At 39.5% G+C, this 25,999-nt stretch overlaps 1 protein-coding gene across 4 annotated transcripts in view; it reads right to left on the reverse strand.

The window, feature by feature from the left end:
- Nucleotides 1–25,999, reverse strand: part of TANC1 (tetratricopeptide repeat, ankyrin repeat and coiled-coil containing 1) — a 210,061-nt gene that overhangs the window by 178,924 nt on the left and 5,138 nt on the right. For 2 of the 4 annotated variants that reach the window (XM_067549416.1, XM_067549414.1), the window contains exon 1: nt 8,350–8,366. The exons of 1 other annotated variant lie outside the window; for it this stretch is intronic. In XM_067549416.1, the coding sequence (XP_067405517.1) occupies nt 8,350–8,351 (2 nt within the window). In that variant the 5' untranslated portion in view covers nt 8,352–8,366. Of the gene's footprint in view, nt 1–8,349; nt 8,392–25,999 lie in introns of those variants that run through there. One more of the 4 variants, XM_067549412.1, reaches the window with a different exon arrangement.

Below are 25,999 nucleotides of genomic sequence, written 5' to 3' on the forward strand. Positions count from 1 at the left end.
TAGAATTCACTTTGCAATGCATCATTCTTCAAGACTCTCTCTATATCTTTTAGTATTAAGTGTGATTTAACAAGTAAATTCTCAAGCTGTTTGCTATGTTGGATGTTGCTAGAAAAAAAAAGTTTAGCTTACCTAATCCTTATGGCTTGTTTAATTAAGTAACTAGGTTTAGAATCTATCACCCAAGTATATGGTACAGAAAGCTGCAGTAAGAGAAATCTAGAGTTGCCTGTTGCCACTGGATGTCATTTTCCTATTTTATATTACATAATACAAGCCCCTTATTTTGGAACATCATGGCCACAGACCATAATGGTGATGTGTTACCAGACTTGCCCGTCACCTTGGGGTATGCTCATTTATTAGGGTTACCTTCCTGGAAACGGGAGGGGGGGTGATTCTATTAATATACTGCTTGTGTTACTTGTGTGTTCATATGGCTATAAGTCCCCTCCCAATGGAGCTATCCTGCAGGATCTAAGGTTTTCAGGACTGGGTTCCTCCAGCCCCAGATTCAAATAAACCCCCCATAGTACACAAGAGTGCAGTTTCCAAAAGAATTTCTGTGGACTGCATCTGTTTCAGTCACAGGACTTTGAAGTCAAAAACCTCTGGAGTTCTTTGGTATTGACTGCTGACAGAGACTGGACAAGCCAGTTATCCTAAGTAAGAGACTAGAGATCCTTGCTCTGATTGCTGCCACCATTATGACACAGGTTAATAAGAGGTGGGTAAAAAATTATGTCTTCACATGTGTTCCATTACCCAGATATTTCATCTGTCTGAATATTCCCTTTCCAGACTTAAGCCACTGTAGAAGAATATAAAAAGTTAGCTAGTGTTCATAGTAAACTAGGTGGTTGCTAACTTATTTTGCAACTCATATTTTACTCACTTTTGTGGTCTAATAAATCTTTAGGCAAGACACTGGAGTCCAGGGGATGAGAGGAGAATTTAGCACAGTCTGTAACTGTGAAGTCAATCCTTGGGAGTTCCAACCACAAGAAATTATCCTCTGTGGTTACCTTTTAAGTTTTTCCAACATTTAGCCAAAGTCAGTTTAGCATTTGATTCCCAACAGCATCCTAACAGGATCACGCCATCTTGTGAACAAAGATATGAAAACAATAGCATTTTTCAGGGAAGAAACCATTCCTTTTACATCAACTGAGATGTACAGGAGAGCAACTAAATAAGAGCCTGCCAGTTCACTAACAATTTTTTTTAATAGAACTTTCTGGCTTTCTTAGTAGCATCCTGAATGAAGTCATCCATTTTTTGTTCCAGCACCTCATAAGAGTACACACAAATGAGATTTTGCAAAATGCTCTCCTCTCCCAGACTAGCTCAGTCAGCATAAACTGGCCTGAGCCACATAGGTCAGGACTGTTTGGATCCACGGCTTTAGTTCTTGCCAGTTTCTAGTTTAAAACAGGCTTTTCTGAGTTGAAGTTTCAACTTTGTCCATGTATTAGCTTCATTACTCCAAGACATCGCACAAAATGGCTCAAAGCCCACTAAAATAAAATAGGCACAATGGAGGTGTTTAGGTGGATGGAGTAACAGCCTAATGTTAGGGAGTCTGATAAGTTTCTTTAGATGAAAAGTCAACTGCAAAGAAGTTCTGCATTATCTGACCCTATATTATTTCTGCCTACTCCAAGTATCCCTTTTGTCCTTGGGAGGAACCTTAATGACCACATCTCACAACTATTTCCACCAAGACTTCATAAGCTTCACTCCTGAAGTATCACATTATGCCCACAATCCTTTCACCAGAAGGAAATTATAAAGACTCTTCAGAGCTGTCAGTACCACTCCTTAATAGATGAGAGTGATTACTACCAATCAACACAACAGTCCCCCTTATTTTTGTGCACGGGCTCAGAATACTGCTTTCACAGCACTCCCAGACCATATCTAGACAGATAGCAAGAGAAAAGGAAGGGTTTTTTTTTAAAATCATGGTTTCTTTCATACTTAAAGTGGCAATATTTACACAAAAACACCTTTTCACTGACACTTAGATCAGTGGATCCTGATGTTTAACACTGCCGTCCTCTTTAGAAGTCTATCAGTCAGGATTTGATTTTTTTAAAATGCTATTATCTCCATTTAGTTGTTTTCTTTCACTGTTTCCAGTAGAACCCTGGCAACATATGAAAGAAACCACTGGAGAAGTATATAGAGGTACATTCCTTTTGTCTATATGCAGGCCTTACTAGAAATCCATGTGTTCAACTGCTTTATCATTTTATATTTCACAGGATTTAATGAATAGATTGAGTGACTTTCAAAAGATTAAACTACAACATCCTTACCACCATTTCATTCCTGTCTCCCCTCCCCATGACAATTCTCATTAAAGATAACTCTGCAAAATAGGAAAAAAATAGGGAATGTTCTTTGCCATCCCTTTGTCCCCCTTATTATATCTGTATAAGGAATGTTTGGGAGAATTTTTTTTAAAATTCCCCTCCCCACCAAAAACACACACAAACTGCTTTTTTCTTAAGATTTCAAATTCAGGTCTGGCCTAGCCTGGAAGACTATGATGAGTGAAAAAAAACAAAAAAACAATTTGTGAAATGACAACACCAAAAAAAAGCCCAGGGAATGAAGATTCATATATTATGATAGTAATGAATTGTTTAATCAGAGTGTTTAAAACCTTAAAACACTTATGTGATATTCTGGCCATAATCACTTTATGGGTTTCAATCTTTAAAAAAAAAAAAAAAAAATTCAGAAAAAAATGTAGATCCTTTCACGTCTTCTTTATTCATTATGAAGCAGCAAAAATTTTTAAAAAGTGAACCCCAACTACATTTAAAAAACTATCCTTTACAGGTCACCTTTAATCCTTAAAAGTATATAAAATGACAAGAAAGGACCATAGCTTTTTGTTAATGAGAACGTTTATAGGAACATTTTTGAGTATGCTAGTTTATACACTATTTTGAATATTCAGCATGTAGAAACTACTTTCAAGCATGTGGAAAAAGATGGTCCCATTGCATCTCCATTCTAGATCATCAGTTAATATACATTTCACAGAAGAATATCAGAAATAAAACCCATATAAAAAGTTATTATAGATAATCTATTCTTCTAAACTTCTAAACTATTCTTCTAAAGAGGCACTCCCTTCTAAAATAAAGGTATACACAAAAGACATTTACTTGTTTTTGAGGGAGGACTGGTCCAAAATGGTATATCAACTAATACCAAAATAGATAAATTGTACCTTCCATATTGGGAGGGGAGGGGGGGAGGAGGAGAAGGAGGAGGGGGAGGGGGAAGTCTTAAAAAACTAGACTAACATTTTGGTAAGAGAAAATATCCCAGTCATTAAATGTGGGACTCAGATATATGCTGTGTCTGCTGAATGCCACTTGCTCTTATGATTTATAAAACTACCCAGGAACACCCAGGATATTGCAGTGCTTAATTCTGCTCCTTCTGAAGTCAATGCAGAGCTAGACTAATACTGAGTGTTTTTTAAAATACCACCCTTATTCAGAAAGGGAGGTGGAGGCAGCCAACTTCTCATATGCCCTTTGAGAAATCTTATGTATTTTATCATAGTATCTCTCCAAGTTCCTAAAATCCTAGGTCCAAGTTTCCAAAAGTGAATAGTGATTTTGTGAGCCTAAATAGAGGCATGTTCATTCAAGAGGTCAGATTTTCAGAAGATGGGTGTGCAGCAGTTCCTTAAAAAAATCAGGCTCCTTTAAAGCATCTCAATTTGGCCATCCAAAATTATTAGTCACTTATCAAAATGTGGTCCCAGCATTTTATAATTAAGTCTTTATTGTTCTATGAGCACCAAAGAAATGCATCTTGTTCAAAGAAGAAGGGCATAGAATCTAGGACACAATGAAGTGAAATATAGATTCCCATTTGTGGAAAAAGAGTAGGAATTGAAAGCTCAAATTTTGATTCCACCCTGATACATGGTCTGGCAAGATCTGCAAAAAAGCAGACAGCAAGCAGCTTAGTGAGACACACTTGACCGAACAGCTGGCCACTAAGAATAGGTTTACAAGTGAGGGGAAGATTGGGCACTGAAGAAAGCAATAAAAACAGAGCTCATAAGAGCACTGAGAATTGTGCTGACATCCTTTGCTTAACTCAGCTTTTATGGATAGCACAGAAGCAACATGTATTTAAGCATACAAATTCCAGCCCAATCCCTTCTCCAAACCAGTAGCCCCAAGCAGTTCAGAAATGACAGCATTTACACTGGAGACAGGGACTCAACAACAACAAGGTATCTATTTGATAGTTGGTAGTTCTGATAAAGGATTAAGGTTGGTGAAAGCATTAATCTGATCTTGCCCACTGCTTAAAATTATTAGTTTCTGAATTGCAGGGTGGAATTTTACTTTTCCTGGCTTTGTTCACACAGTTCAGACTGAAGGAGCCTATTCTGAATTCTGACTCAGGAGTGACACGATAGAAGTCTGTTCAAGGGTGATCTACAAATACAAAATGTGGGGTTTTGTCTCCCCCCCTCTTTTTTTTTTTTGGCTTCCTTACATAGTACACTTGAATGACTATTTTCAAAAGATTTAGGTTTCAAAAGAATTTTCTACTTATTTCTAAACATTAGAAATTCAGGTACTGTCAGTCCTAGAAGATGCTACAGAAATGTCTACACTAAGAAATTTTTCAAAAGTTTCCCCATCGTTGCCAATGCTTTCTGCTCCAGTTGTGTTAGCAATTTTGGAGCCCTTGTATAGACAGGTCACCAGCTGCTGCAGATGTTTTAACTTCTATGTCAATTAGAATGCTTGCAAGAGCCAGCGACCTAGCTAGATAAGGTTCACAACATTACTAAGCATGATAAGACTGAATAAGTAATTTAACAAAGCGTTCCCTAGAATAGATATCTCCTAATAAAGATGAGAACACCAGTAATTTCATCACATCACAAATTGGATTTTTAGTTTAATTTTCATTCTTATTCTCCTTCCAGTTGTTCAAAACTTGTTTGCTTTTGTTAGCAACTTTTTTACCTTCGAGGAATAAACAACAGTTTGGATAAAGGATGCACCTTTGTTAAAGATTCAACACTCCCACTCCCTTAATTAAAATGTTAGGCCTCACAACAAACATGTCCGAAGAGGCTTTCAAGTAAAACCAGCCTTGACATTTCTGATATTTCCATGATAAATGACAAGCTTAGAAAAACAAAACAAATGAACAAACAACCACACAGACAAACTGCCAGACTTGCTTCATACACCGTAAAGAAAAGAACAATTTCAATTTCTAAAAAGTCCTGTGGTGGTAACCTTTCAAACAAACAAACAGAAAAACCAAACAAACAAGATAAGAAGAATCATCTTGTTTGTAAGGCACTCAATTTGGACTCAGGATATGCAGGTTTAATTCCCAGCTCTGCCACAGACTTCTTGTGCGATAATAGGTAAGCCACTTGCTCTCTTTGTGCTTCAGTTCACTGTCTGTAGAATGATGTTAACAAAACTGCCTTTTGTATGTCTTGTCTATTTAGACTGTAAGCTTCTGGGGGCAGGGACTGCCTCTTACCCACACTTAGTTATACTGGGGTCCCCAATCTCAGGGCCCACAGCCACTACTATAAGAGATGATAAACAACAACTTAGGTTGGTCTTTATCATTTCAAGGATATGGTGCACTCAAATACTGTTTAACTAAACAATAATGTGCATAAAATAGGAAGTACACATGCCTTCTTTTTTGCTTCTTAATGCATACATAGCAGCCCTGAAAACTTTTCTCACCTCCCAAAAAAATAGAGTGGGCTGGCATTTCCTACTTTTCTAACCTTGTAAATGTCAGAAAAGTCAATGTCTTCCTTGTTTTATTGATCGACTCCTTAGAACTAGACAAGTTGAGAGGGTTACTTGAAAGAGAATGAGTGTTTGAAACTAAGAGATTTTTCTCTGATTCAAAACGGTACCTTTCCCCCAGTTTATTCATGTTCTAGTCAGATCCATAGTCTACTGGTAGAAGACACAATGTGTTGCATACATACTGAAAAGAAACAAAAGGCCTTTTGAATGTATTTTACATGGAAAAGCTGACCAATCCTCATGGCTGATGCAGAGCCTGGTTATTTTGGTTCAAATGTGAAGTAAATTGATTCTTGTCTCCACGTAGGGAGGGCCTGACCCTTAATAGAGACAGAAACTAACTAAAGGGCTTGGGAAGAGAAGAGAGTGTCTGAATGTCTGTCTCTCACTGGCAGAAGCAGGGGGGAAAAGTCTTAAGGGACAGACTAGAACAGAAACACTACAGAAACTATTTGTACTGTAATGAAATGTACATGACTCCCATCTGCCATTTTTTATTTTTTTAAGACTCCAAATATTAAATCAAGTCAGTATCATATTCCAATTAAAAAAGGTAGAATAAGGGAACGAAAATATTCTTGCCTACCAACTATGGGACCAGACCTATAGGATATATAGCAACAAGAATAAAAAAGCCTTGATCCTATTTCACAATCTTTTAATATAAAAGCAAAAGTTAACCTTTTTGGTTTTCACAGAATTGTTTTAAATAACCTGTCTGGAAGCAAAACATGTTGTAGAAAACTTGTATTTCCTCATCACAAAACATGGTCCTATTGCATCTGACAACAATATTGTGAATGACAAAATGAAGATGGTGACACTTGTGGAAAGATGAAAGAACAGAAAACGTCACACACTGTTTAATTCACTTTTTACTTCGGGAGTGTGCCAGGTGTACAAATTTGTATTGCCACGAATGCAGAAGCCCAATACGTATCTGGAATTTGAAGTTATTATATAATCCTGAGCTATCAATACAAAATAAATGCTAAACCTTTACATCTGGTGTGTTTGTGACAGAGATAAGAATATTCACTTCCTCAATAAGATGGAGGTGAGGAGTAATGTGGCATTAAATCAGCAAAATTTTGCCCAATTCTGTTTTGAGTTTCCCAAGTCTGTGTTTATCCGATCTTTCTTTCAAAAAATCAAGGCCCATTCCACCCCATGATAAAAAGATCCACAAGGACAAATGCCAGCTTCCTGTTCCTGGCTGGAAGACCAGGGCAGTGATATTCAGATAATATCCATTGGGGTACCACAGTAATCCATAACAAAGACAATACAGAGACTTAGCAATACTGTCCATTTCCCTTCCTCTCCCCACTAAAATAAGTGATAATGAAAGATCTTTCAATTTTAACAATTTCCAAAATTACTGTGTTAGAGTTCTAATATACTAATGACATTCTGAAGCAGAGATTTGACTGATCAGGATTCTCACCAGCAAAACAGAAGCAGTGCAAATTTACCATTGATTTGCAAGCTATGGTATGGAAACAAATCGCTATAATTATATGAACTGTTTTACTAAGGCCAAGAAATCAGTTATTTTACAATGTTTATATTTTATTAGTAGTTGAACTGCATAAACTTTAGGAGATAGTTTCAAAGCAGTATCTTAGACATTTATTAAAAAGGAACTGCAAACTATTAAAAAGCCTATTTGTGTATATGGTTAGGAAAACTTTTTTTGCAAATATTTTCATAAGCAGTGATTTTTAGCATCACGGAAAGATTTTTCTTCCAATTCTTCCTGCCCCTACGTGAGTTTTGGGAAAGAGATTTAACACAGACAGCAACGCTGTTTGTCCACACTGACTTATGCCTTGAAACCAATATAGGACAGAGTACTTATTTTTTAAAAATATTTTAACAGGTCTATTAGTAGGAAATGTTTTCCTGCTGGCTATGGAAGCTTGTCCTTTTTTAAGCCCATCTTATTTCTCTTCTTCCCATAATTAAACTGTATTCAGTGAACCACTAAATTTAAAGACTGAAAAATATTTTCAGCTACAACAGTTGTTGCTTCAAATGAGGAAGGTATGTTTGAATGTGTGTCCAAACACTTGTCAGGATAGATTTTTTTTAAAATTGCTTTCATACCATGCTGCTCCCTAAACCAGGAAGGACATCCCTCTTCCTATACATCAGCCATCTTCCTTCAAATCCAGGGATATAATTTGTATGAAGCAAGGGGGACAATTCACCTCCCACCCACACAGACTTAGAATACAGTCATTAGAAAAGCTATTGCCTAGTTCTTCTCATTCATCATGCTATTTGGAACAAAGAAAGTTCTATATACTGACAACTCCCCCCATTCCTGATTTTTTCTGAAATGAAGCCCCTGTTCAATTCACTCCTCAAAGTCTACTTTTTCTTCCTATTTCCCCCTCCCCCATCAGCTTTCACTTTTGTGTTAGTAATTCTTCCATTTTGCCTTACTTTCACCTTTTTTTTTAATCAGAATTTATTCTTAGCTTACTATAGGAAGACTCACATTTTTATTTGTTTGATTTATCCACATCCTTCCCTCATCCCCCACCAATCTTCTTTCTTTTGTCTATTAATTTAGAATGTGAGCTCTTTAAGGCAAGGACCATGTATCTTTTCATCCTATAAAGGAACATGCAAAATTACAGTATTATACAAAATTATTAATAACCATTTTCAGAAGTGTTGAGAAATCAACAAGGACACAGCTTTTGAGAAGAAATATAGCTTAAACCAAAGCTTTACATTCAGGGGTTAACAATGATTTGCCCTAAATATACAATCATCCACCTTTAACCAGCCACACATGGTCAAAATTTCACCTTTCATTAGAAATAAACAAACAAATAACTTGAATCACAACAAACATTAATTGAAAATCATTTGGTTGTACTTGGTCAATAATAAAGTTTTAACCTGTGTATCATTCTTTTACCTAAAGAGCTTTAAAAATGCTTTAAGTACTAGAAATTATACTCTAGTTCTAACTCAGCTTGAAATGGCATCTTTAATCCAGTTGGTGGAATTTCTTTCACTTTTGTCATAGAACACCATAGTTAGTTTACAAACAATCAGCTGAATGTATAGATTTACATTTTGCATATTCTCTATTTCCCTCACACAAATCACTTCCATTCATGTGAAACAACAATTTTAAAATTTTGCATCCACTTATAGAAACAGTTAATAAAAAAAAGACACCTATTGTTTTCCCAATTGAGATACTCAGCATCACTCTAGGAAACTCTCCTTTCATCACAAGTTTCGCAGCCTCCACATAAAATAATCTTTGGAAGAGGGGGAGGGGAGGAAGAGACATTCTGAAGAAGTTTGAAAGTGTTTGGCTTGAAAGAGTCCTTCAGGTAAGCTGTTTTATTTGCAGAAGTAGTATATTGCTGCACAAAGGTCACACAAACAGAGAACAAGCATTTGTAGATATAAATGTGGGTCTTATGAGCCAAAGCTCCTTTTGGTCAGCTTCCTGGTAAATATCACCTTTAGCAATCAGTTCCAATTCTCTGTAACAGTAGTCTGGCAACATAGATTAGGCCTGCAGTCCAGGAACTCATATCACTCTCTGTATTTCCCTCAACTGGCTTGGTCTGCCTCCAATCAGTTTTACAGACCTGTAAAAGTGCTAAGGTGGCTTTCAGCCAGTCAATCAGAGGGCAGCACACACTTCCTTGCTTGCTTCAGAACTTACCTCACACAGACACTATTTTCCTCTGTTTCCCAGTTGCCTTCTGGGAACTCAGCAACCAAGGGTTTTTCTCTGAAAACTCTGTGGCTGATTACAGCCTCTCAAAATAGTTAAATTTGTAATACATCCCGTGGCTGAAAGCCAAAATGCCAGACTAGTGCCCATTCCTGATTCGTTCTCTTACCCATTCAATCATGGCAGGTTCTTCTCACAACAATATTAGTATAAAGGTAGGCAACAACATTTGAAAGAGGATGAAGAGCACTAGATATGTGAAACACACAGCATCAGTTGGTTTGTGATTTTAATAATACCACCTTACATCTAAGGGTCTGAGTAGGGAAGGTATTATTTCCACATTACAGAAAAGGAATAGGTCCAGAGAGACATTTAGTGACACCCCGTATTCACCCAGTTCACACAAAGCCACCAACAGAGGTGGGAACAGAGCCTGTGGGGTTTGTCTACACTGAGGGGGGTGCTGGAACTGGGGATGCTGGAGTGTGGCAACCTCCTGATGCTTGAAGTGGTTTGCATCATATACAGGCTTTACAATTTGTTCAATGGCTTTCAGCACCCCAACTATTAAAACTGTTCCAATGCTACAGTCTACATTGTGATGAAACACACATGGCTAGCCCACATCAGCTAACTCAGGCTTACCGGGTTCGAGCTACTGGGCTATAAAACTGCAATGTACATGTTTGGGCTCTGGTTGGAGCCCGAGCTCTGGGACCACACGAGGGGTAAGCTTCCCAAAGCCTCAGCTCCAGCCCAAGCCTGAATATCCACGCCACAATTTTAAAGACTAGTAGCTCAAGCCCAAATCAGTGGACATGGGTGAGGCACGGGTGTTTAAATTCAGTATAGACATACGCTCAGTCTCCTGACTATCTCTTGCTCTCATCTTAAATTAGGTCTACACTAGAAAAGGTTTGCTGGTATAAAACAAACTAGTTCTCCTAGTGAAATAAGCTATAAACAGCAAAATCACTTTTATTCCAGTATAATTGCATCTATATTACAATTTGTCAGTACAGAACATAGCCCAAAAAAAAAAAAAAAAAAAAAAAAAAAAAAAAAAGCCACACCCCAAAATGACGCTACTATACTGACAAAAGTCTCCAGTTTAGACCAGCACCCACCTGCCTGGGCAGGGGCTCTGGGAGAAGAGCGAGATGCAGCAGGAGGGGGTTGGGCCTCAGGGTATATGAGTAGGGCTACATCTGACTGTTCAGGAAGGCTAAGCTTTACCAGGCCTCTGATACCCACATCCCATGCAAATACAAGAACATTCAAGGGACAGCTCAAGACAATGCAATTTATCAGAGACCGCATTTAGCCCAGAAGAACAGCAGCTGTTACCACTTCAATCCAACAAAATAAAACTATTCCCCAGTAAAAGACTATACTGGCCATTTCTTCATCAAGCTACTTGCTTCCACTGATGCCTTTAGCAAATGGATTTCAGTAACCTTGTGTTAAGAAATTCAGTCTACAACAATACTTGTACACTATAACCTTTCTCCCCTCCCCTGTCACTTTCAATCCATGTCTTTCAGAATTGGCTATTATTAAAAAGTTTAAGAAGCCAGAACTTTGTCCTCCTTTAAAATTTCTTCTATGTTATACTTTAATCATATCATCCTTTACCAAAAAAAGGTACAAGCCAAATCTGGTGTGATTGAGGGCCTTTAGGCAGTCCTTCACACTGGCCTCAGGGTTAGAGAGCTTCGGAATGTGAATCGCATCTAACGCTGGGCCCCTGAGGCTCTCTAGTAAACATCTTCACTTTTCTCCATTTGATACTGCCCACTACTGCAGTATCAGTGCTGTGTTCCAACCAGGGTTCAAACTCCCCTTCCCTAAGTATTGGGATTGGATCTCCAGCAAATAACTTACAATAGGAGCTTGCCGTAGAATGAAACAGCACCACCTTTTCCAATGCTTGCCCAAGAGTCTTTGCCCACTCATCGACCCAGGCTGCAGATTCCCAGTTTGGGGCTGCTGAGTCAAGACCCAACAAACCCGGGATATTAGCCATCATACAAATTGTGATTTCCTCAAAATATAACAAAATGGTTTTCCCAATATAATGGATCATTCAGGATGTGCTTGCAAGGGGTACTGACCCAGGGATCCTGGATGAGCCCACCAAATGTAACCCTTGTGCCAGTTGGGAGTCGGCAGCAGCAAGGGCCAGGTTCAACATCTAAGGGTTCCTTTAAACAATACACCACAAAACTGATTCGAGCCCCCACCCCGCCACCTGGGAAATTATACACCACCTCCCTGGACACCTCAAAAGGCAATACTTGCCCTCTTTCAAGCACAGAGTCTGAGTGTAGAAAGAAGACGGTTTAATTTGGGAAACAGCACAAGCAGGATTCATAAACATAAAACCATGAGCAATACGAGCAGAAGCCAGCAAGTAACAGAACTACTTTAAGCTACTATATGGTCATAAGAAATATCAAAGCTTTGTAACACATTTCAGTAAAGCTTTATAATGTCATACAAGATAGTAAGGCAGAGCTACTGATAGTCTGGTTAAGGCACAGCCACAGAACGCAAAAGCATTTGGGCAAAATTCTGGTCTCACTGAAGTCAGTGACAACTCTTATTGACTTCAATGGGACCAGCATTTCATTCCTTATGTGTAGTCAGTTTCATAGCTTCCCTTGTATGGTTAAGTCAAATGAATTACCCCTACTTGAGCATATCTTTCACACAGCAAAAGGAAAGACAAAAACATTTTAAAAGCAGAAAAAGTGTAACTGGCCAAGGCAGTGAGGGGTAGGTGTAACTTAAATTCATTTTTTGAAACTGATTAGATTTCAAGTTGCCATATTCCTTTAATATATGATAGATAAATGGAGGACCTATTTCTAGAGCTGTCAATCCCACATTTTTCAGGAACAAATGGGTAACTGAAAAAAAGGATTTGTTTTTCATTAAAAAAACAAAAACAAAAAAAACCATATCATCTGATGAGCTATATCCTTTATTCCTCATTCAATGAACAAAAACTGCTAGACACACAGAAAAAAACTTCATGCACTAAAAACCAGAAATAGCTAATGCACTTCTATAACTGCATATAACATTCTGTCAAAACCAAAACAAACCCACTGCTGTAAAATGGGTATTAGTAACTAAGAAGAAAAATGACCTCTCAGGAAGCTACAAATAAACTCATTAGTAAAGTCAAATATTTACATTTTGCTGATGTTTCTCAAAATCAGATAGTAAGATTGATACTTTCACAGAAATTAAAGTAATATCTCATGCTGGAATTCTGTGTTTTTCCTCACTCAACAACCTAACTGTATTAACCTTGCCTATGAGCTTACTTCACCTTCCCATCACTTCACTGACACATATGAAAGCTATGCCTCAATTCAATAACAGATTGCTGACTTCAGACTTAGAAAGACAAGAGGCTTCCAATATGCCACTTCAGCTATTGGGGAGAAGAATTAGACCCTGGAGCAGTTTTAAAATACAATGAAAGAGGGAAAAGATGAGAAATCCTGAGAAAAGTCTGCCTGTGACTCTCATGTTAGCGAGAAGAAAGCACTGCAACAGCACTTTTTCCACCAGCCTGGTTTTAGATTTGGTTTCCCAGATTTTCTGTATTTATTTTATCTATCAGTGACCCAGTTTTCAGCTCTGCTGCTATTTTACTTTATTGCTCACTGACTATACAGTTTGTCCTGTTTCCTCAAGGATTGCCACCATGAGCGATATTAGATATATCTTGTCATCAATGGCCACAATTTCTCAGGCCCTTGCAGTTCCATCCTCTTGTCAACCCCTATCGACACACAAAAACCCATCACTTGTGTGTAGTAGTATAGTAACACAAGTTGGTTCACATGACTGGGGCATAGGGCAGACTTGTGAGCCTTCCTCATCAGCTGCTAACGCTACCTATCCATAGCACGGTGCTAGCCTGCATCCAGAAAAAAAGGCTGCTAGTCCTACAACACCAAGGACCCCATGCTCTTTACTTGACATCTCCTAATTTGTTTCCTGACTGGAAGTCACCAAACACTGCAGATAGGCCTGATCAGAATTCTTTCCCTCCTTTTGCACACAACATTAAGTAACAGCAGCTGCAGCTATACACCTCTTTTTTTGAGGATAACTCTCAAGATATAATCTCAATGTGCTGCCAGCTGACCAGAGACAGATATCAAGGTACTAGTGGATCTTTGGTGTGATGCTTCCAGGGCCCACAATTTAGAAAGCAAGAATTGAAATACCAAGCTGTATGAGGACATTTCAAATAAGACAGCTGAGCATGAAATCCATTGAATGGCACCTCAGTGCCAGAAAAAAAAATCAAGAGGAATTAAAATGCTCTACTGCAGTGGTTCTCAAATTTATTTTATCGTGCCCCCTTCTTTGTGTCTGTGATCCTTTATCCCACTTCTCCTTCCCCTCACCCCCCATAAACTTATATATACCACTGCACAGCTTTGAAGGCAGATCGGAGAGCAGAGGCTACTGGCAGGAAGCCCAGCTCCAAAGGCAGCGCTGCACCAGCAGCAGAGCAGAAGTAAGGGTGATAACGTGAAAAGTGGTATTTGTCAATAGCACTTTTCACAGCAGACTTGGTGCCCCATTGCCACCCTTACTTCTGCACTGCTGCTGCCACCTTAAGGCTGACATCCGGAGACCCACCACACCGCAGCTGACAGCCAGAGCCCTTCATTTAACAACTGGAGCCCCACCACCGCCTCTAGTTGAGAGATTGAAGGGGAGGAGAGCCCGAGCCCAGGCAACCTCCCAGCACGGGACTGTGGGGGAGGGTAAGCTGACAACATAAAGGTTAGGGTATCCATTCAGAACTTCTTTTTCTTTATCCACTGGTTGAGCCTTTTGAGGTCTAGAATGGCTCAGAGTTCCCCTATATGATTCTGAATGATAAAGATGGGAGTAGAACCCTGAGAATCTTTCTTCTGAGAGAATGCTCTCTACTACTCACATAGAGAGGAGGAGAGAAATCTCATTTGGGACTAAGCATGGTCTACAGTACAGTGTTATGTCAATGCAAGGCAGTTTAGATTGACCTAACTCTTTAAGCATCTACACTAAAATGTCGCTTCCGTTGATGTAACTCGCCCATATATCAACTTAATAACTCCACCTTCAGGAGAGGCATATCACCTAGGTCAACATAGTTAGGTTGACGCATTGTCAGTGTGGACACTGCTTTACTTACGTTGACTTTAGTGGTCTCCAAGAGGTCTCCCACAATGCCCCACTGTGGTCACCATTTTCAACTCCGCTGTCCGGTGAGCAGGTACACAGATACACACCCCTCGCCTTTTAATAAGTCCCATGAATTTTTGAAATTCCATTTCCTGTTTGCTTGGTGTTGAGAGCTCACCTAGCAACTACCCAACTGACCATGCCAGCTCCATGCTGCAGATCTGCTCCTGCCTGGAGTACACAGGAGGTGGTGGTTCTCCTGAGTCTGTGGGAAGAAGAGGCTGTGCAGGCACAACTCAGATACAGCCATAGAAACGTCAATATCTATGAGCAGATTGCTCAGGACATGGAGGAGAAGGGCTAGAAGAGGGGCCTGCAGCAGTACCATGTGAAACCCAAAGAGCTGAAACAGGCATCTATCAGAAGACAAGAGAAACTAACTGTGGTGCAAAGCCACAGACATGCCGTTTTTACAAAGAGCTGCATGCCATCCTTGGTGGAGACCCCAACAGCATTACCAAGAACCCCGTGGATATGTCATGGGAGATGGAGTCATAGGCCTTTGGAGTGAACTGTGAGGACGAGCTATTGGATGAGGAAAAGGAGGGACAGGTGACCAGGGGAATCCAGTGGCGCAGTGAGCCAGGACCTGTTTTTGACTCCAGAGAAGTCAGGCCAGTCCCTACAGTTCAACATGGGTGAGCCTGATGCAGGGGAAGGAACCTCTGATAAGTATACAGTTTTCTTTGATATTGCAGAGACATGTTCATTTACTCTTTTTTAATCATGCTAGAAGAGGAAGTGAAATAACCAACAGAGGTTGAGTCACTGTCCTTTTCATTCCCCTATGCTGTTAGGCAGAGAGAGCCATGCAGAACAATTTGTTTATGTGCACTGGGATGTTCTGTGAACCCTCCATAGTGATCTCAAGGAAACTTTCATGAAGGTAGTCTGCAATCCTCTGCTCAAAGTTTCTGGGGAGGGCTGCCTTATTTCTTCTGCCACGGTAGGACACTTTCCTATGCCACTCAGCAATTACTTCAGCAGGCACCATTGCAGCACACAAGCTAGAAGTACATGGACCCGATCTGCAGCCAGATGTGCATAGAAGCTATTCCCTTTCAGCCTCTATTACCCTCAGGAGTGAGATATCAGCTAAAATCACCACTTCCTATGGAAAATAGTGCCAGTATTCATATACTGCATATACTACCTGCATATACTCATGCCTGTGAGCTACACATTCCTCCCCCATTGTCCCAATTTATTCTCTCTCTCCCAAGCAGTACTCACCATGGCTGGGACTGCTGCCAGGCTCTATGAATCCCAAGGAGAAGCAAGAATGTAGTGCTTGTAAGTTGCATGGATCAGGGGGAGTGAATTCAGTATACAAGTTTTCATTTATCTTATGAATACACTCACAATAGTACCTCTGTGCATTATATCTTTTGCAGATGGAAATGTGGCATTGAGAAATCCTGGGATTTTTTACAGGTTGAATCTGAATAGTGGATAAGACCTGACAAATTTGCGGCCATTTGCAACAAGAACATCTTTCGCCGGTCCTGATTGGAGTCAGGGGAATCTTGAATCAGAGTAGAAAGGTTATTCTATGTCTGTATTTGACAGTGCTGCAACTGCTGCTGGAATACTGTGTCCAGCTCTGGTGCCCACACTTCAAGAAGGATATTGATAAAATGGAGAGGGTTCAGAGAAGAGCCAAAAGAATTATTAAAGGGATTATAAAATGTGCCTTATGGGACTGACTCAAAGAGCTCCATCTATCTAATGTAAAGAGGTTAAAGGGTGACATGATTAAAGTCTAAAGTATCTACTTAGGGAACAATTAAATATTTGATAAAGGACTCTTCAATGTAGCCGAGAAAGGTATAACACAATCCAATGGCTGGAAGCTGAAGCAACACAAATTCAGACTGGAAATAAGATGTAAATTTTTGACAGTGAATGTAATTAACCATTGAAACAATTTACCAAGTGTCATAGTGGATTGTACATCACTGGAAGCTTTGAAATCAAGATTGGATGTTTTCTAAAAAAATCTGCTCTAGAAAATATTTTGGAGTTCTCTGGCCTGTGTTATACGAGAGGTCTGACTAGACAATAGTCCCTTCTGCCCTTGGAATCTGTGACACAGCATCCTGAGAATTCTTCTACAGCACCTTGGTAACTTTCTAGACAGTCTTACTGTCAACTCTTTCTCCCTCCACCCTATTTTAAAAACTTTCCAAAGTGGTCAAGTGCAACAGGATCTATCTGTACATGATAAACCACAGAGACCCAGACAAACTTCTAAAGAAATGTTAAATCTATTTTCCATCTACAGAAGCTACATGTAACAGCCCAGTAAAGCAAAAAGAAACAGAGCAAAAGAAAAAGTATGTGACTCTAGATGAGAAAATGTTTTTCTGATGTACCTCAAAACAACATTTCTCTATCTCCAGACTAGACAAATAGCCTGCATGACTGTCTGTAGTATCATAAAAAGGGATGTTTCTGTATATATAAATCATTGCCTTCTGCATCTACTGCATTCAGTTTGACAGCCTGATAGTCCTTCTGCCAAACTATTACAGGAAAGGTAGCTGTATTCCAAGATGCTGCAGTACACATAGATGCTGTTCTTCTAAAATCTTCTTTCATATCCTGAAAAGCTTTGTGATCCTAAATTAAGACTAATCACTATGTAGAAGAGGGTTCCAGATTAGTAGATGTAGAAGATTAACGGATAAATTGCAATAGGTTTTTCTTTGAATCTCACCAATTTAACGTAGAAGAGAGAAAACAATAAGCAAGAACCACAAGTAAAGGAAAAATGATAAGACAAAAACACGAGAAATACTTTCACTTGTATTAAGTGCAATACTACAACTCTATGAAAAGCACATTAGCTAATTTCAAAGGTACAAACAAACATCCTTTCTACACAGCTCTGTCACTTTCAAAACACTTTATTAGAATAATCATATCTAGTCCTCTAGAAATTCCTTCTGAATTTCGTGCTTCCTAAATAGGACTTTAAAATAAGCCTAAACTGATTTTTGCACAAAAAAGTGGGGAAGGGAGGATGCATGTGAAAAACTCATTTTCCAGAAAAAGAAAAAAAAACAGTACTGTATTTAGTAAACAGAGCACTGGCATGCACCCTTCATGAACTGTCTCAAGTCATCAGTCCGCTGAGCTCCTCAGTCAACATAGAAAGTCTTCTCTTTGCTGGTGGAGATTAAAGTGGACTCTCAATACCTCTTTTTTCAGTTCATCCTTCCTGAGAGGAAAATACAATAGAATTTTTCATCTCTAAAGTGTGTTTCTTTCCATCTATTTCTTTATTTCCAAAGTGGTTATCACTTCAGTTTCTAAACTCTACACAGAATTATAAAAGCACAGCAGGTTGTGCCCAAAGGGCAATCAGTTGTGTCCTGCTCTAGAAGTAACCATAGGGAGTTAACCTGGAGCATGTCATTTCTATCCTGCTCCCATTTTTAGTCATGAACTACTACTTCTGGGGTCTATGGCAGATTTTCTTCTCCTTTAGCTCTTTGGGGAATTCTATGACAGGGTGATGAGGCTTACAGTATGTCCTGAAGACTGTTCTTCAGTTCAAGAAGTATGTTTCAGAGCTTTGGTTCTGCAATTGAGAAGATTCTATGTCTGCTCACTTGAGTCTGGATCTAAACACACAGCAGGCCAGATGACCACAGTAACCATGGTGGATCACCAAAGGAAAGAAAATATTTGAAATAAAATGAAACTACCCCACTGAGGGCTTTTAAATGGTACCACAACTCTGAAGTGAATCTGGTTGTCCAGAGGAAGGAAGTGCAGGTTATGGAACAGTGGCACAACAACATATTCCCTTCAGTTTCACCTACTTAGACTGGCTGCTGCAGTCTAGCCTGAGAGTTGCAGCAACCCACCACAGTGGTGGTAAAGTTCTGGAAGTACTGTGGCCACAGCCTCGCATGAAAGGAATCTGGAGATGGAAGCTGGGGTTTTTTTTGTGATCATTACTATTTGATTTTTCAGGGTCGGTAATGAGTGTGGTGGAGCACCACAGCACCTCAATTACTGTCAGGCAAATGCCCCTGACTGAGACTAAAATGGGGGTGGCTGTGAGCTCCACAAAGTATTTACATATTTCATTTAGCACCATTTCAATCTTTCTTAGATTTGAGTCTTCCATTCTTCATCTAAGCTTTCCATGTTTATCTTCAATTTCTTCTTATGACTGTTCACAATTCTCTCCCTCCAGTCTATCTTCCACTCTAGCCACCTTTGCTCAATAAATTGTACAGGTAGAGACTCTTCAGCTGGCACCAATCTACACAATAACCTGCTACTGGAGTGGGCCCATTTTCCAAGTAGCCTTTCTGTATTCTTTAAGCACCAAGCCTGCTGTTGCACTGGCTGAAACCCAGTGTTGAAGCAGGCTAACTAAAAGTGCCAATATGGAATTACACAGGCCCTTTAAAAGATCCACAAAATCTATTATATACGCTCTTTCTACTTCCCAGTCCTAGAGACAAAACACTACATATAATTATTTTCCTAAACACTTAATGAGTTGGTTTTAAACTTGGCTTTCAAAAATATAACCTGGCTCTCATAATTCAAATATATTGATTCAAATATTTTTAGACACCTCATTGGGATATGAGTCACATACCCTACCCTACCTCCAATCATTGGGACTAAAAGCCATCAAGACAAAACTATTCACACTCATTCAGGCTCTCATGAATAATATAAAAGTATATAACAAAATTTCAGCATTTACGTTAGAAATGGAATATGAATAGAACTATTGCCTTCACAGAATGTAATTGCTTAAATGGACCTATTAAAAAAATGCTAAAAAGAGAAAATTTCAACTCTTAACTGGCCATAAAACCATGGAGTAAGAGGCAATATAGTGCTGAAACACACTGGGCTAGATCCTCACTAGGGTAGATGAGCAAATAAGCACAGTTCCACTTAACTCAAAAGTTTGTCAAGTGTTTGAAAAAGCATCTCAGTTATTCACTTCTTAAGTTTGTGATTTGATTTCTTTTTTTAAAATCATTACATCCTTTGAGGAGATGCACAGAGACCTTAATTTGGCATTTCCTTGTTTTTTAATATTTGAGTTTGTAGTCACACATTCTAGAAGGGTATTGGTACTGTTGTGCGAGCAGGGGCCTCAGTTCCACTTTAACAAATAATATTTGTTAGCAATAATATTTCAGATACAGTGCATACACATTTGTTACTGATTTATTGTGCTAATTATGTTATTAAATATTAAATACTTAACAATGAAGCAGTGGGAAGGGGTAAAATAGTCTGATTTTTTTTAAAATTCATCCAGTAACATTTAAATGTAAAGACAATTGTCTGTTTTTCTACCCTCATCAAGCGTAAGCATTTTACCACTATACTGTATTTTGTGCGAAACTTGGATATCCACCTTAACAGTGTAATCTAAGAAGGAATGTTCCAATATACTGCTCTTCCTAGTCCATTTGCCTTCCACCTCTCTTCACCATAATTATTTGTATAAACTATTTATAATGAGGTGGCATACAGAGGCCCGATTATACTATATTAAGCACTGTACAAACACTTAGGAAGAGACAGCATGAGTCCCACTGATCCTACTACAACTTAAGCACATATATAACTCTACTCACATAAGTGAGCAAGTGAAGTCAGTGAGATTACTCACATTAGTAAAGCTATACATGTACTTTAATTATTTTCTCTCTCCTGCAGGACATGAACAACATATTTCAAACTGGGGACAGGAATATAACTGTAATGCCCAGAAACTGCTTGAGGAGAAAAACTAACATTTTCTGCATGTACCAGAAAACGTAATAACCCAGCAGCCCACTTTTTATGTAAAGTTTTAGATTTGTCCATCAACTTTCAGTGAATGATGGGTAGTTAATCCCTTTACATTAATGTCTGCAAGACAGATTTTATAGAGCGTAAGGTCAGAAGGAACAAAATCAGTGATGCCCAACCTTATTACACAGGAAGGCCACATAAACCTAAGTACAGCCTTGTGGGGGCCAAACTGATTCTAAATATTTTAATAAGATTTAGTCATCTGTATTGATTTATATTTTGAATTCCACTCATTTTGTATGTATTTAGATGGAAACAACCTATGTACAGTATTGTCTATTTACATACTTGTGTAACTAAAATAATGTAAACATGGAGACAAAATGCTAATGAATTGGTTGTTAGTATATTGTGTTGAAACAGGCTACGGGCCTTATGAAATGCTCTGATGGGCTGTGTACAGCCTGTGGGCCGTAACTTGGGCACCCAGATGGTAATGTGACCTCCTGTATATCACAGACCATTAAATTTCACCAAGTTACTCCTATATTCCAATAACCTGAATTAAATTAACGACTGGTCTACACTACAAAGTTGTGCTGGTACAGGTATGTCAACAAGAAGTGTGAAAAATTCACATCCTTTAGGTGACATAATTCATGGAATCATAGAAGATTAGGGTTGGAAGGGACCTCAGGAGGTCATCTAGTCTAACCCCCTGCTCAAAGCAAGACTAACCTCAGCTATATCATCCCAACCAGGGCTTTGTCAAACCTCAGCTTAAAAACCTCTAACGATAAAGATTCCACCACCTCCCTAGGTAACCCATACCAATGCTTCACCACCCTCCTAGCGAAAAAGTTTTTCCTAATATCCAACCTGGACCTCCCTCACTGCATCTTGAGACCATTGCTCCTTGCTGTGCTATCTGCCACCACTCAGAACAGTCTAGCTCCATCCTCCCTGGAACCACTTTTCAGGTAGTTGTAGGCTGGTATCAAATCCCCCCTTGCTCTTCTCTTCTGCAGACTAAATAAGCCCAGTTCCCTCAGCTTCTCCTCACAAATCATGTGCTCCAGCCCCCTAATCATTTTCAATGCCCTCCGCTAGACTCTCCCCAATTTGTCCACATCCTCTCTGTAGTGAGGGGCCCAAAACTGGACACAATACTCCAAATGTGGCCTCACCAGTGCTGAATAGAGGGAAATAATCACTTGCATTAATAGAAGCAATACCAGCAGATCGAGGCAACCCAATATGACGTTAGCTTTCTTGGCGACAAGGGCACACTGTTGACCTATATCCAGTTTCTTGTCCACTGTAACCCACAGGTCCTTTTCTGCAGAACTGCTGCTTAGCCAGTCGGTCCCCAGCCTGTAGCAATGCATGGGATTCTTCTGTTCTAAGTGCAGGACTCTGCACTTGTCCTTGTTGAATCTCATCAGATTTCTTTTGGCCCAATCCTCCAATTTGTCTAGGATTGAGCCAAAAAACTGAGCTGACAGAACCTCCGGTGTAGATCCAACTAAACTGAGCAGGGCCCAAGCATAATTTTTTCAGGCCCAGAATAAACTTGTAACATGGGCCATCTCACACACTTACCACAATCCCTCATCCCATACATACAATCTTATGAGCCAGGAAAAAAGTTTGAATTCTGAAATTACTGTTACATATTCTACATTTACAGTTACATTTCTGAAAAATGGCCCCCATTGCTATTTTTGTTTAACATAACACCCAGCCTGAGAGTCCTACAAGTTTTCTGACTCTTTTGTAACTTTTTGGTCATTAAAGTTATTATAACTTGTCAATGTCTTGATTTTTTTATTTTAATGGATCAACATGACTACAAACATTTTATAAATTAGGCCAATAAACTTTAAAGCTTTATTTTTCTGGCCTTTTTCATTGCAAAATCATGAATTAGCCCCCCAAAGTCAATTTCTCTTGCAAGTTCACACTCAATAGACAAGATAGCTAGGTGGTTTAACCATTCTTTTCAGGCCACAAGCTTTGTGGCTTTTCAGGCCACAAACCTGGATCTTTAAAAAGACAAGAATCAGATAGTGTAGCACTACTCTGTCCTGCTTCTTGTAAACCTTCTGAATGTGGTGGTGCTAATGGTGATACTACCTGACTATCTTCAAGCATTAGATTGGAGTCACATAATGCATGTTCTGGCAGCTTTTCTTGGTCATCAATTGCTGCCAGTGCCACATACACAGTCTCTATATTGAAATCATTTTCATCTTGATTTTGTTCATCTGCTTCCCTAGTTAGTATATTGCCTGACTGCAGAAAGGCCTTGTCTGATTTGAAAAACTGGAGGATAGATTGGTGTCCTTTAGCTTCTTTTAGTTCCCTTTCTTTTACCTCCTTACGCATTTGGCTGCCTGATTTGTATTTATAGCCACCACCAGACATGGCAGTACGGGTTGTTGTGTGACTGAGTGAATTAGACACTTACTCACATATATTTTGGGCCAGCAAATCCTACCAGAAGCAACAGCAGCACTGGCTCCCACTTTCTTATGGTGCTTTGCTTTGCCCCTCCCACCAGCTGTCCCTCCCTCCTGCCCATGCACAAGGAACTCCAGGAATGTTCTTGATCTTGATATGATATGATAGACCATGTCACAGAGAGGAGCACAAATCTCTCTCTCTCAAACTACATGTCCTAGTTTGAGCACACAAGCACACACTCTATTCTAGAGAGGGGCCTGTGCTGAGCCAGTAGGTCAGAACTCACTGTTCAGAATGTTGCTTGAGACTGCTCTAACACTGCTTCTGAATGGCTCCGGCAAATCTCACAAGATCTGGACAACAGATACAGGGAAATAAGTTTCTATAAATATCCCCAGGTACCATTCACAATTTAGCCTCAATTTTTTCCTCATGGTAATGGGGATTGCAGCCTGGGCCGGGCCGCCCAGGGCCTCCAGGCCCCAGGGAAGTGTCCTCTTTTTCCACTCCAATGTGGGGGCCCTGAAATAGATATTACTTCTAGCAAGTAATTCACATATCATGCTGAAGTGGGAGATGAAAAATTCCCAATGTCTCTGCCAATTTGATCTGGGAGAAAAATTCCCTCTGGACACCAAATTTGGTGATCAATTTGACCCTGAACATAGGATCAAGACACCAGCCAAACATCTGAGAAAGAGGATTCTTTTTACTGCTTCAGAGCAGTTGTCTGCCCTGTGCAATGTCCTGTCTCCATCTGTGGCCACCTCTGATGCCTCACAAGGCGGCAAAATAACCCAGAACACATCTGACCAAATGTGCATTGGGGGGAAAATAAAATCTTTCCTGATTCCTATAAGATGTGTCAAATGTGTGGCCTCATTTTAGCCACCGAGTTGTTTATGGAAATTAGCAAGTACAACTGAAAACAAGCAAATTGAGCATTCAGTAATTTATAAAAGGAAGAGATGCACCATCAACAGACTGAAATTAACAAGATTCTGGTTAGTTTTCTTACTATTCAGAATCCTGTGCACAACAGAGAAACTGGCAAGAATCACATCAATTTCATTCTGCTCCTGGCTAAAGGGTAAAGTGAAATGAAATAGGGGCAGAATCAATCCCTTCCTCCTATCCCTATCAAAACAAAGCTGCTATAATGGGCAAAGTATGAGAAAGCATCCCCTCATTCCATTTCCACCAACCAGAAGGAGGAAGTAAGAGCGCCTTCTCATTTCTTCCAGACAGAAAGATACAGCCTTTAGATTTATCTTACACGTACTTGCCCAAAACTGTTATGGAAAACAACAAAAGTAAGAAAACAGAGAAGAGCACTCAATTAGTAATACAAAATCTCCCCCAAGAAGCCTCTTTCCACTCTTTCAAGCCCTATGTGCCACTCTGGCAGTAGACGGAGCTGAAGAGTCACTGAAAGGGATCAAGGAAGAATTTCCCCAGTGAAGGCACGGCACAGGGCCACCATAATCTACACTGCTCTCCACTTGCGAGGCTTAACACAGGGAGTATGTTGGAGCATTTCCATGGTGCAAGCTGCTATGGACAGCCTGAGCCCCTGCAACAGTCCAGAAATGAGTTGGCACAAAAAGGTGGTTTACTTTAAAGCCACCTTTGTTCCCCCCTTCCTGCTGTGCATCCAGGAAGCACAACACAGAAAATGTTCCCTTAAGTCTCTCAGTTTCAGACAGTGGTTCACAATATAGTTATTGGCCATAGCTTTGTGCATAATTTTTATTTTCTTCCTTCTAACATTCAAAATATGACTAGTTCCTCTGACCAAACCTAAAACACTTTATTAAAGAACTCTAGCAATTCATTAATGGGCATCAACATTTATACTAGTACCCAAAATTACAGAAGAGGTTCTGTCCAGTGATAACAGCACAGGCAGTCATTTAGACTCCATGAGGATTGAAAAGAAAGAGACACCCCAACCTCAATATTCCCAAACTGCATACTTAATGTATGCCAATCTGTTATGAAATTAGTCCATTTTTTGTCATTTGTGGTTATGCTTTAGAGCAAAAGACATCATATAATTCTGCTCAGTTTCCATATTTTATTTTTGCAAACTACAATTAAAGTACAGCCCAAAGTGAAGTCCTTCTCCAATTTCTTTTCACTGCTCCTCATGTGCAACTTTTAAAGTTAACTTTTTCATGTTTGCAAGGACGTATAGCACAAGTAGAAGAAAATTACTGAGAATTTCATTTATTACTTTATAGTGATAAAAGATTATTACAGATTATCAACAGTTTAGGGTTGTGGTGTTTGTCCTCACCCCTTCATCCTTACTTTTTAACATTTATTTTATGTTAATTTCTGGCAAAAATTTCAGAAGAGTCCAGGAACCCAGCCCTTACTAAGAAAAAAACTCCCCCTGTGATTCCAAAGTGAGTTTAGCCCAAGTGTAAAATGGTGCTCCAAGTGTATTAACAAGATTACAGATCCATCGCAAAGATATTTCTGGTGCAAAACACAAAAAGAGGCACCCCTTCAAAATTCACATTTAGAATGTATTGAACATATGGAGTGCCTTCACAAAAAGTGTCAAACTGCTTCCAATAAACCCCTCTTTTCCACATTAACTTCAAGTAGTCAGCACACATTGGACTTATTATTAGCACTGGTTCGGAATTTTCTGACAAACCAGGGTTTCACTGGAAAATGTTGATTCAAACCAGAAATGTTTGCAGAAATAGAGAATGGGTTCAACAAACTTCCAACGAACCACAGGCACATTTCCAACAGAACCCTGCCTGGTTTCCTGCCAGCTTACCTGGCAGATTGCTGGGGATCTCAGGGCATCAAGAGTCTGTGGTTCTGGGGTAGCCCTGCCAAGTGCACTGCCCAGGAACAGGGCCCCCAGGTGTTCTGCCATGGAGCTAGGAAGCCCACCTGTAGC

This window comes from Emydura macquarii, unplaced genomic scaffold (assembly GCF_026122565.2).
Source record: "Emydura macquarii macquarii isolate MOO-44397 ecotype Brisbane River unplaced genomic scaffold, CSIRO-AGI_Emac_v2 contig_1253, whole genome shotgun sequence".
NCBI classification, from domain to species: Eukaryota; Metazoa; Chordata; order Testudines; family Chelidae; genus Emydura; species Emydura macquarii.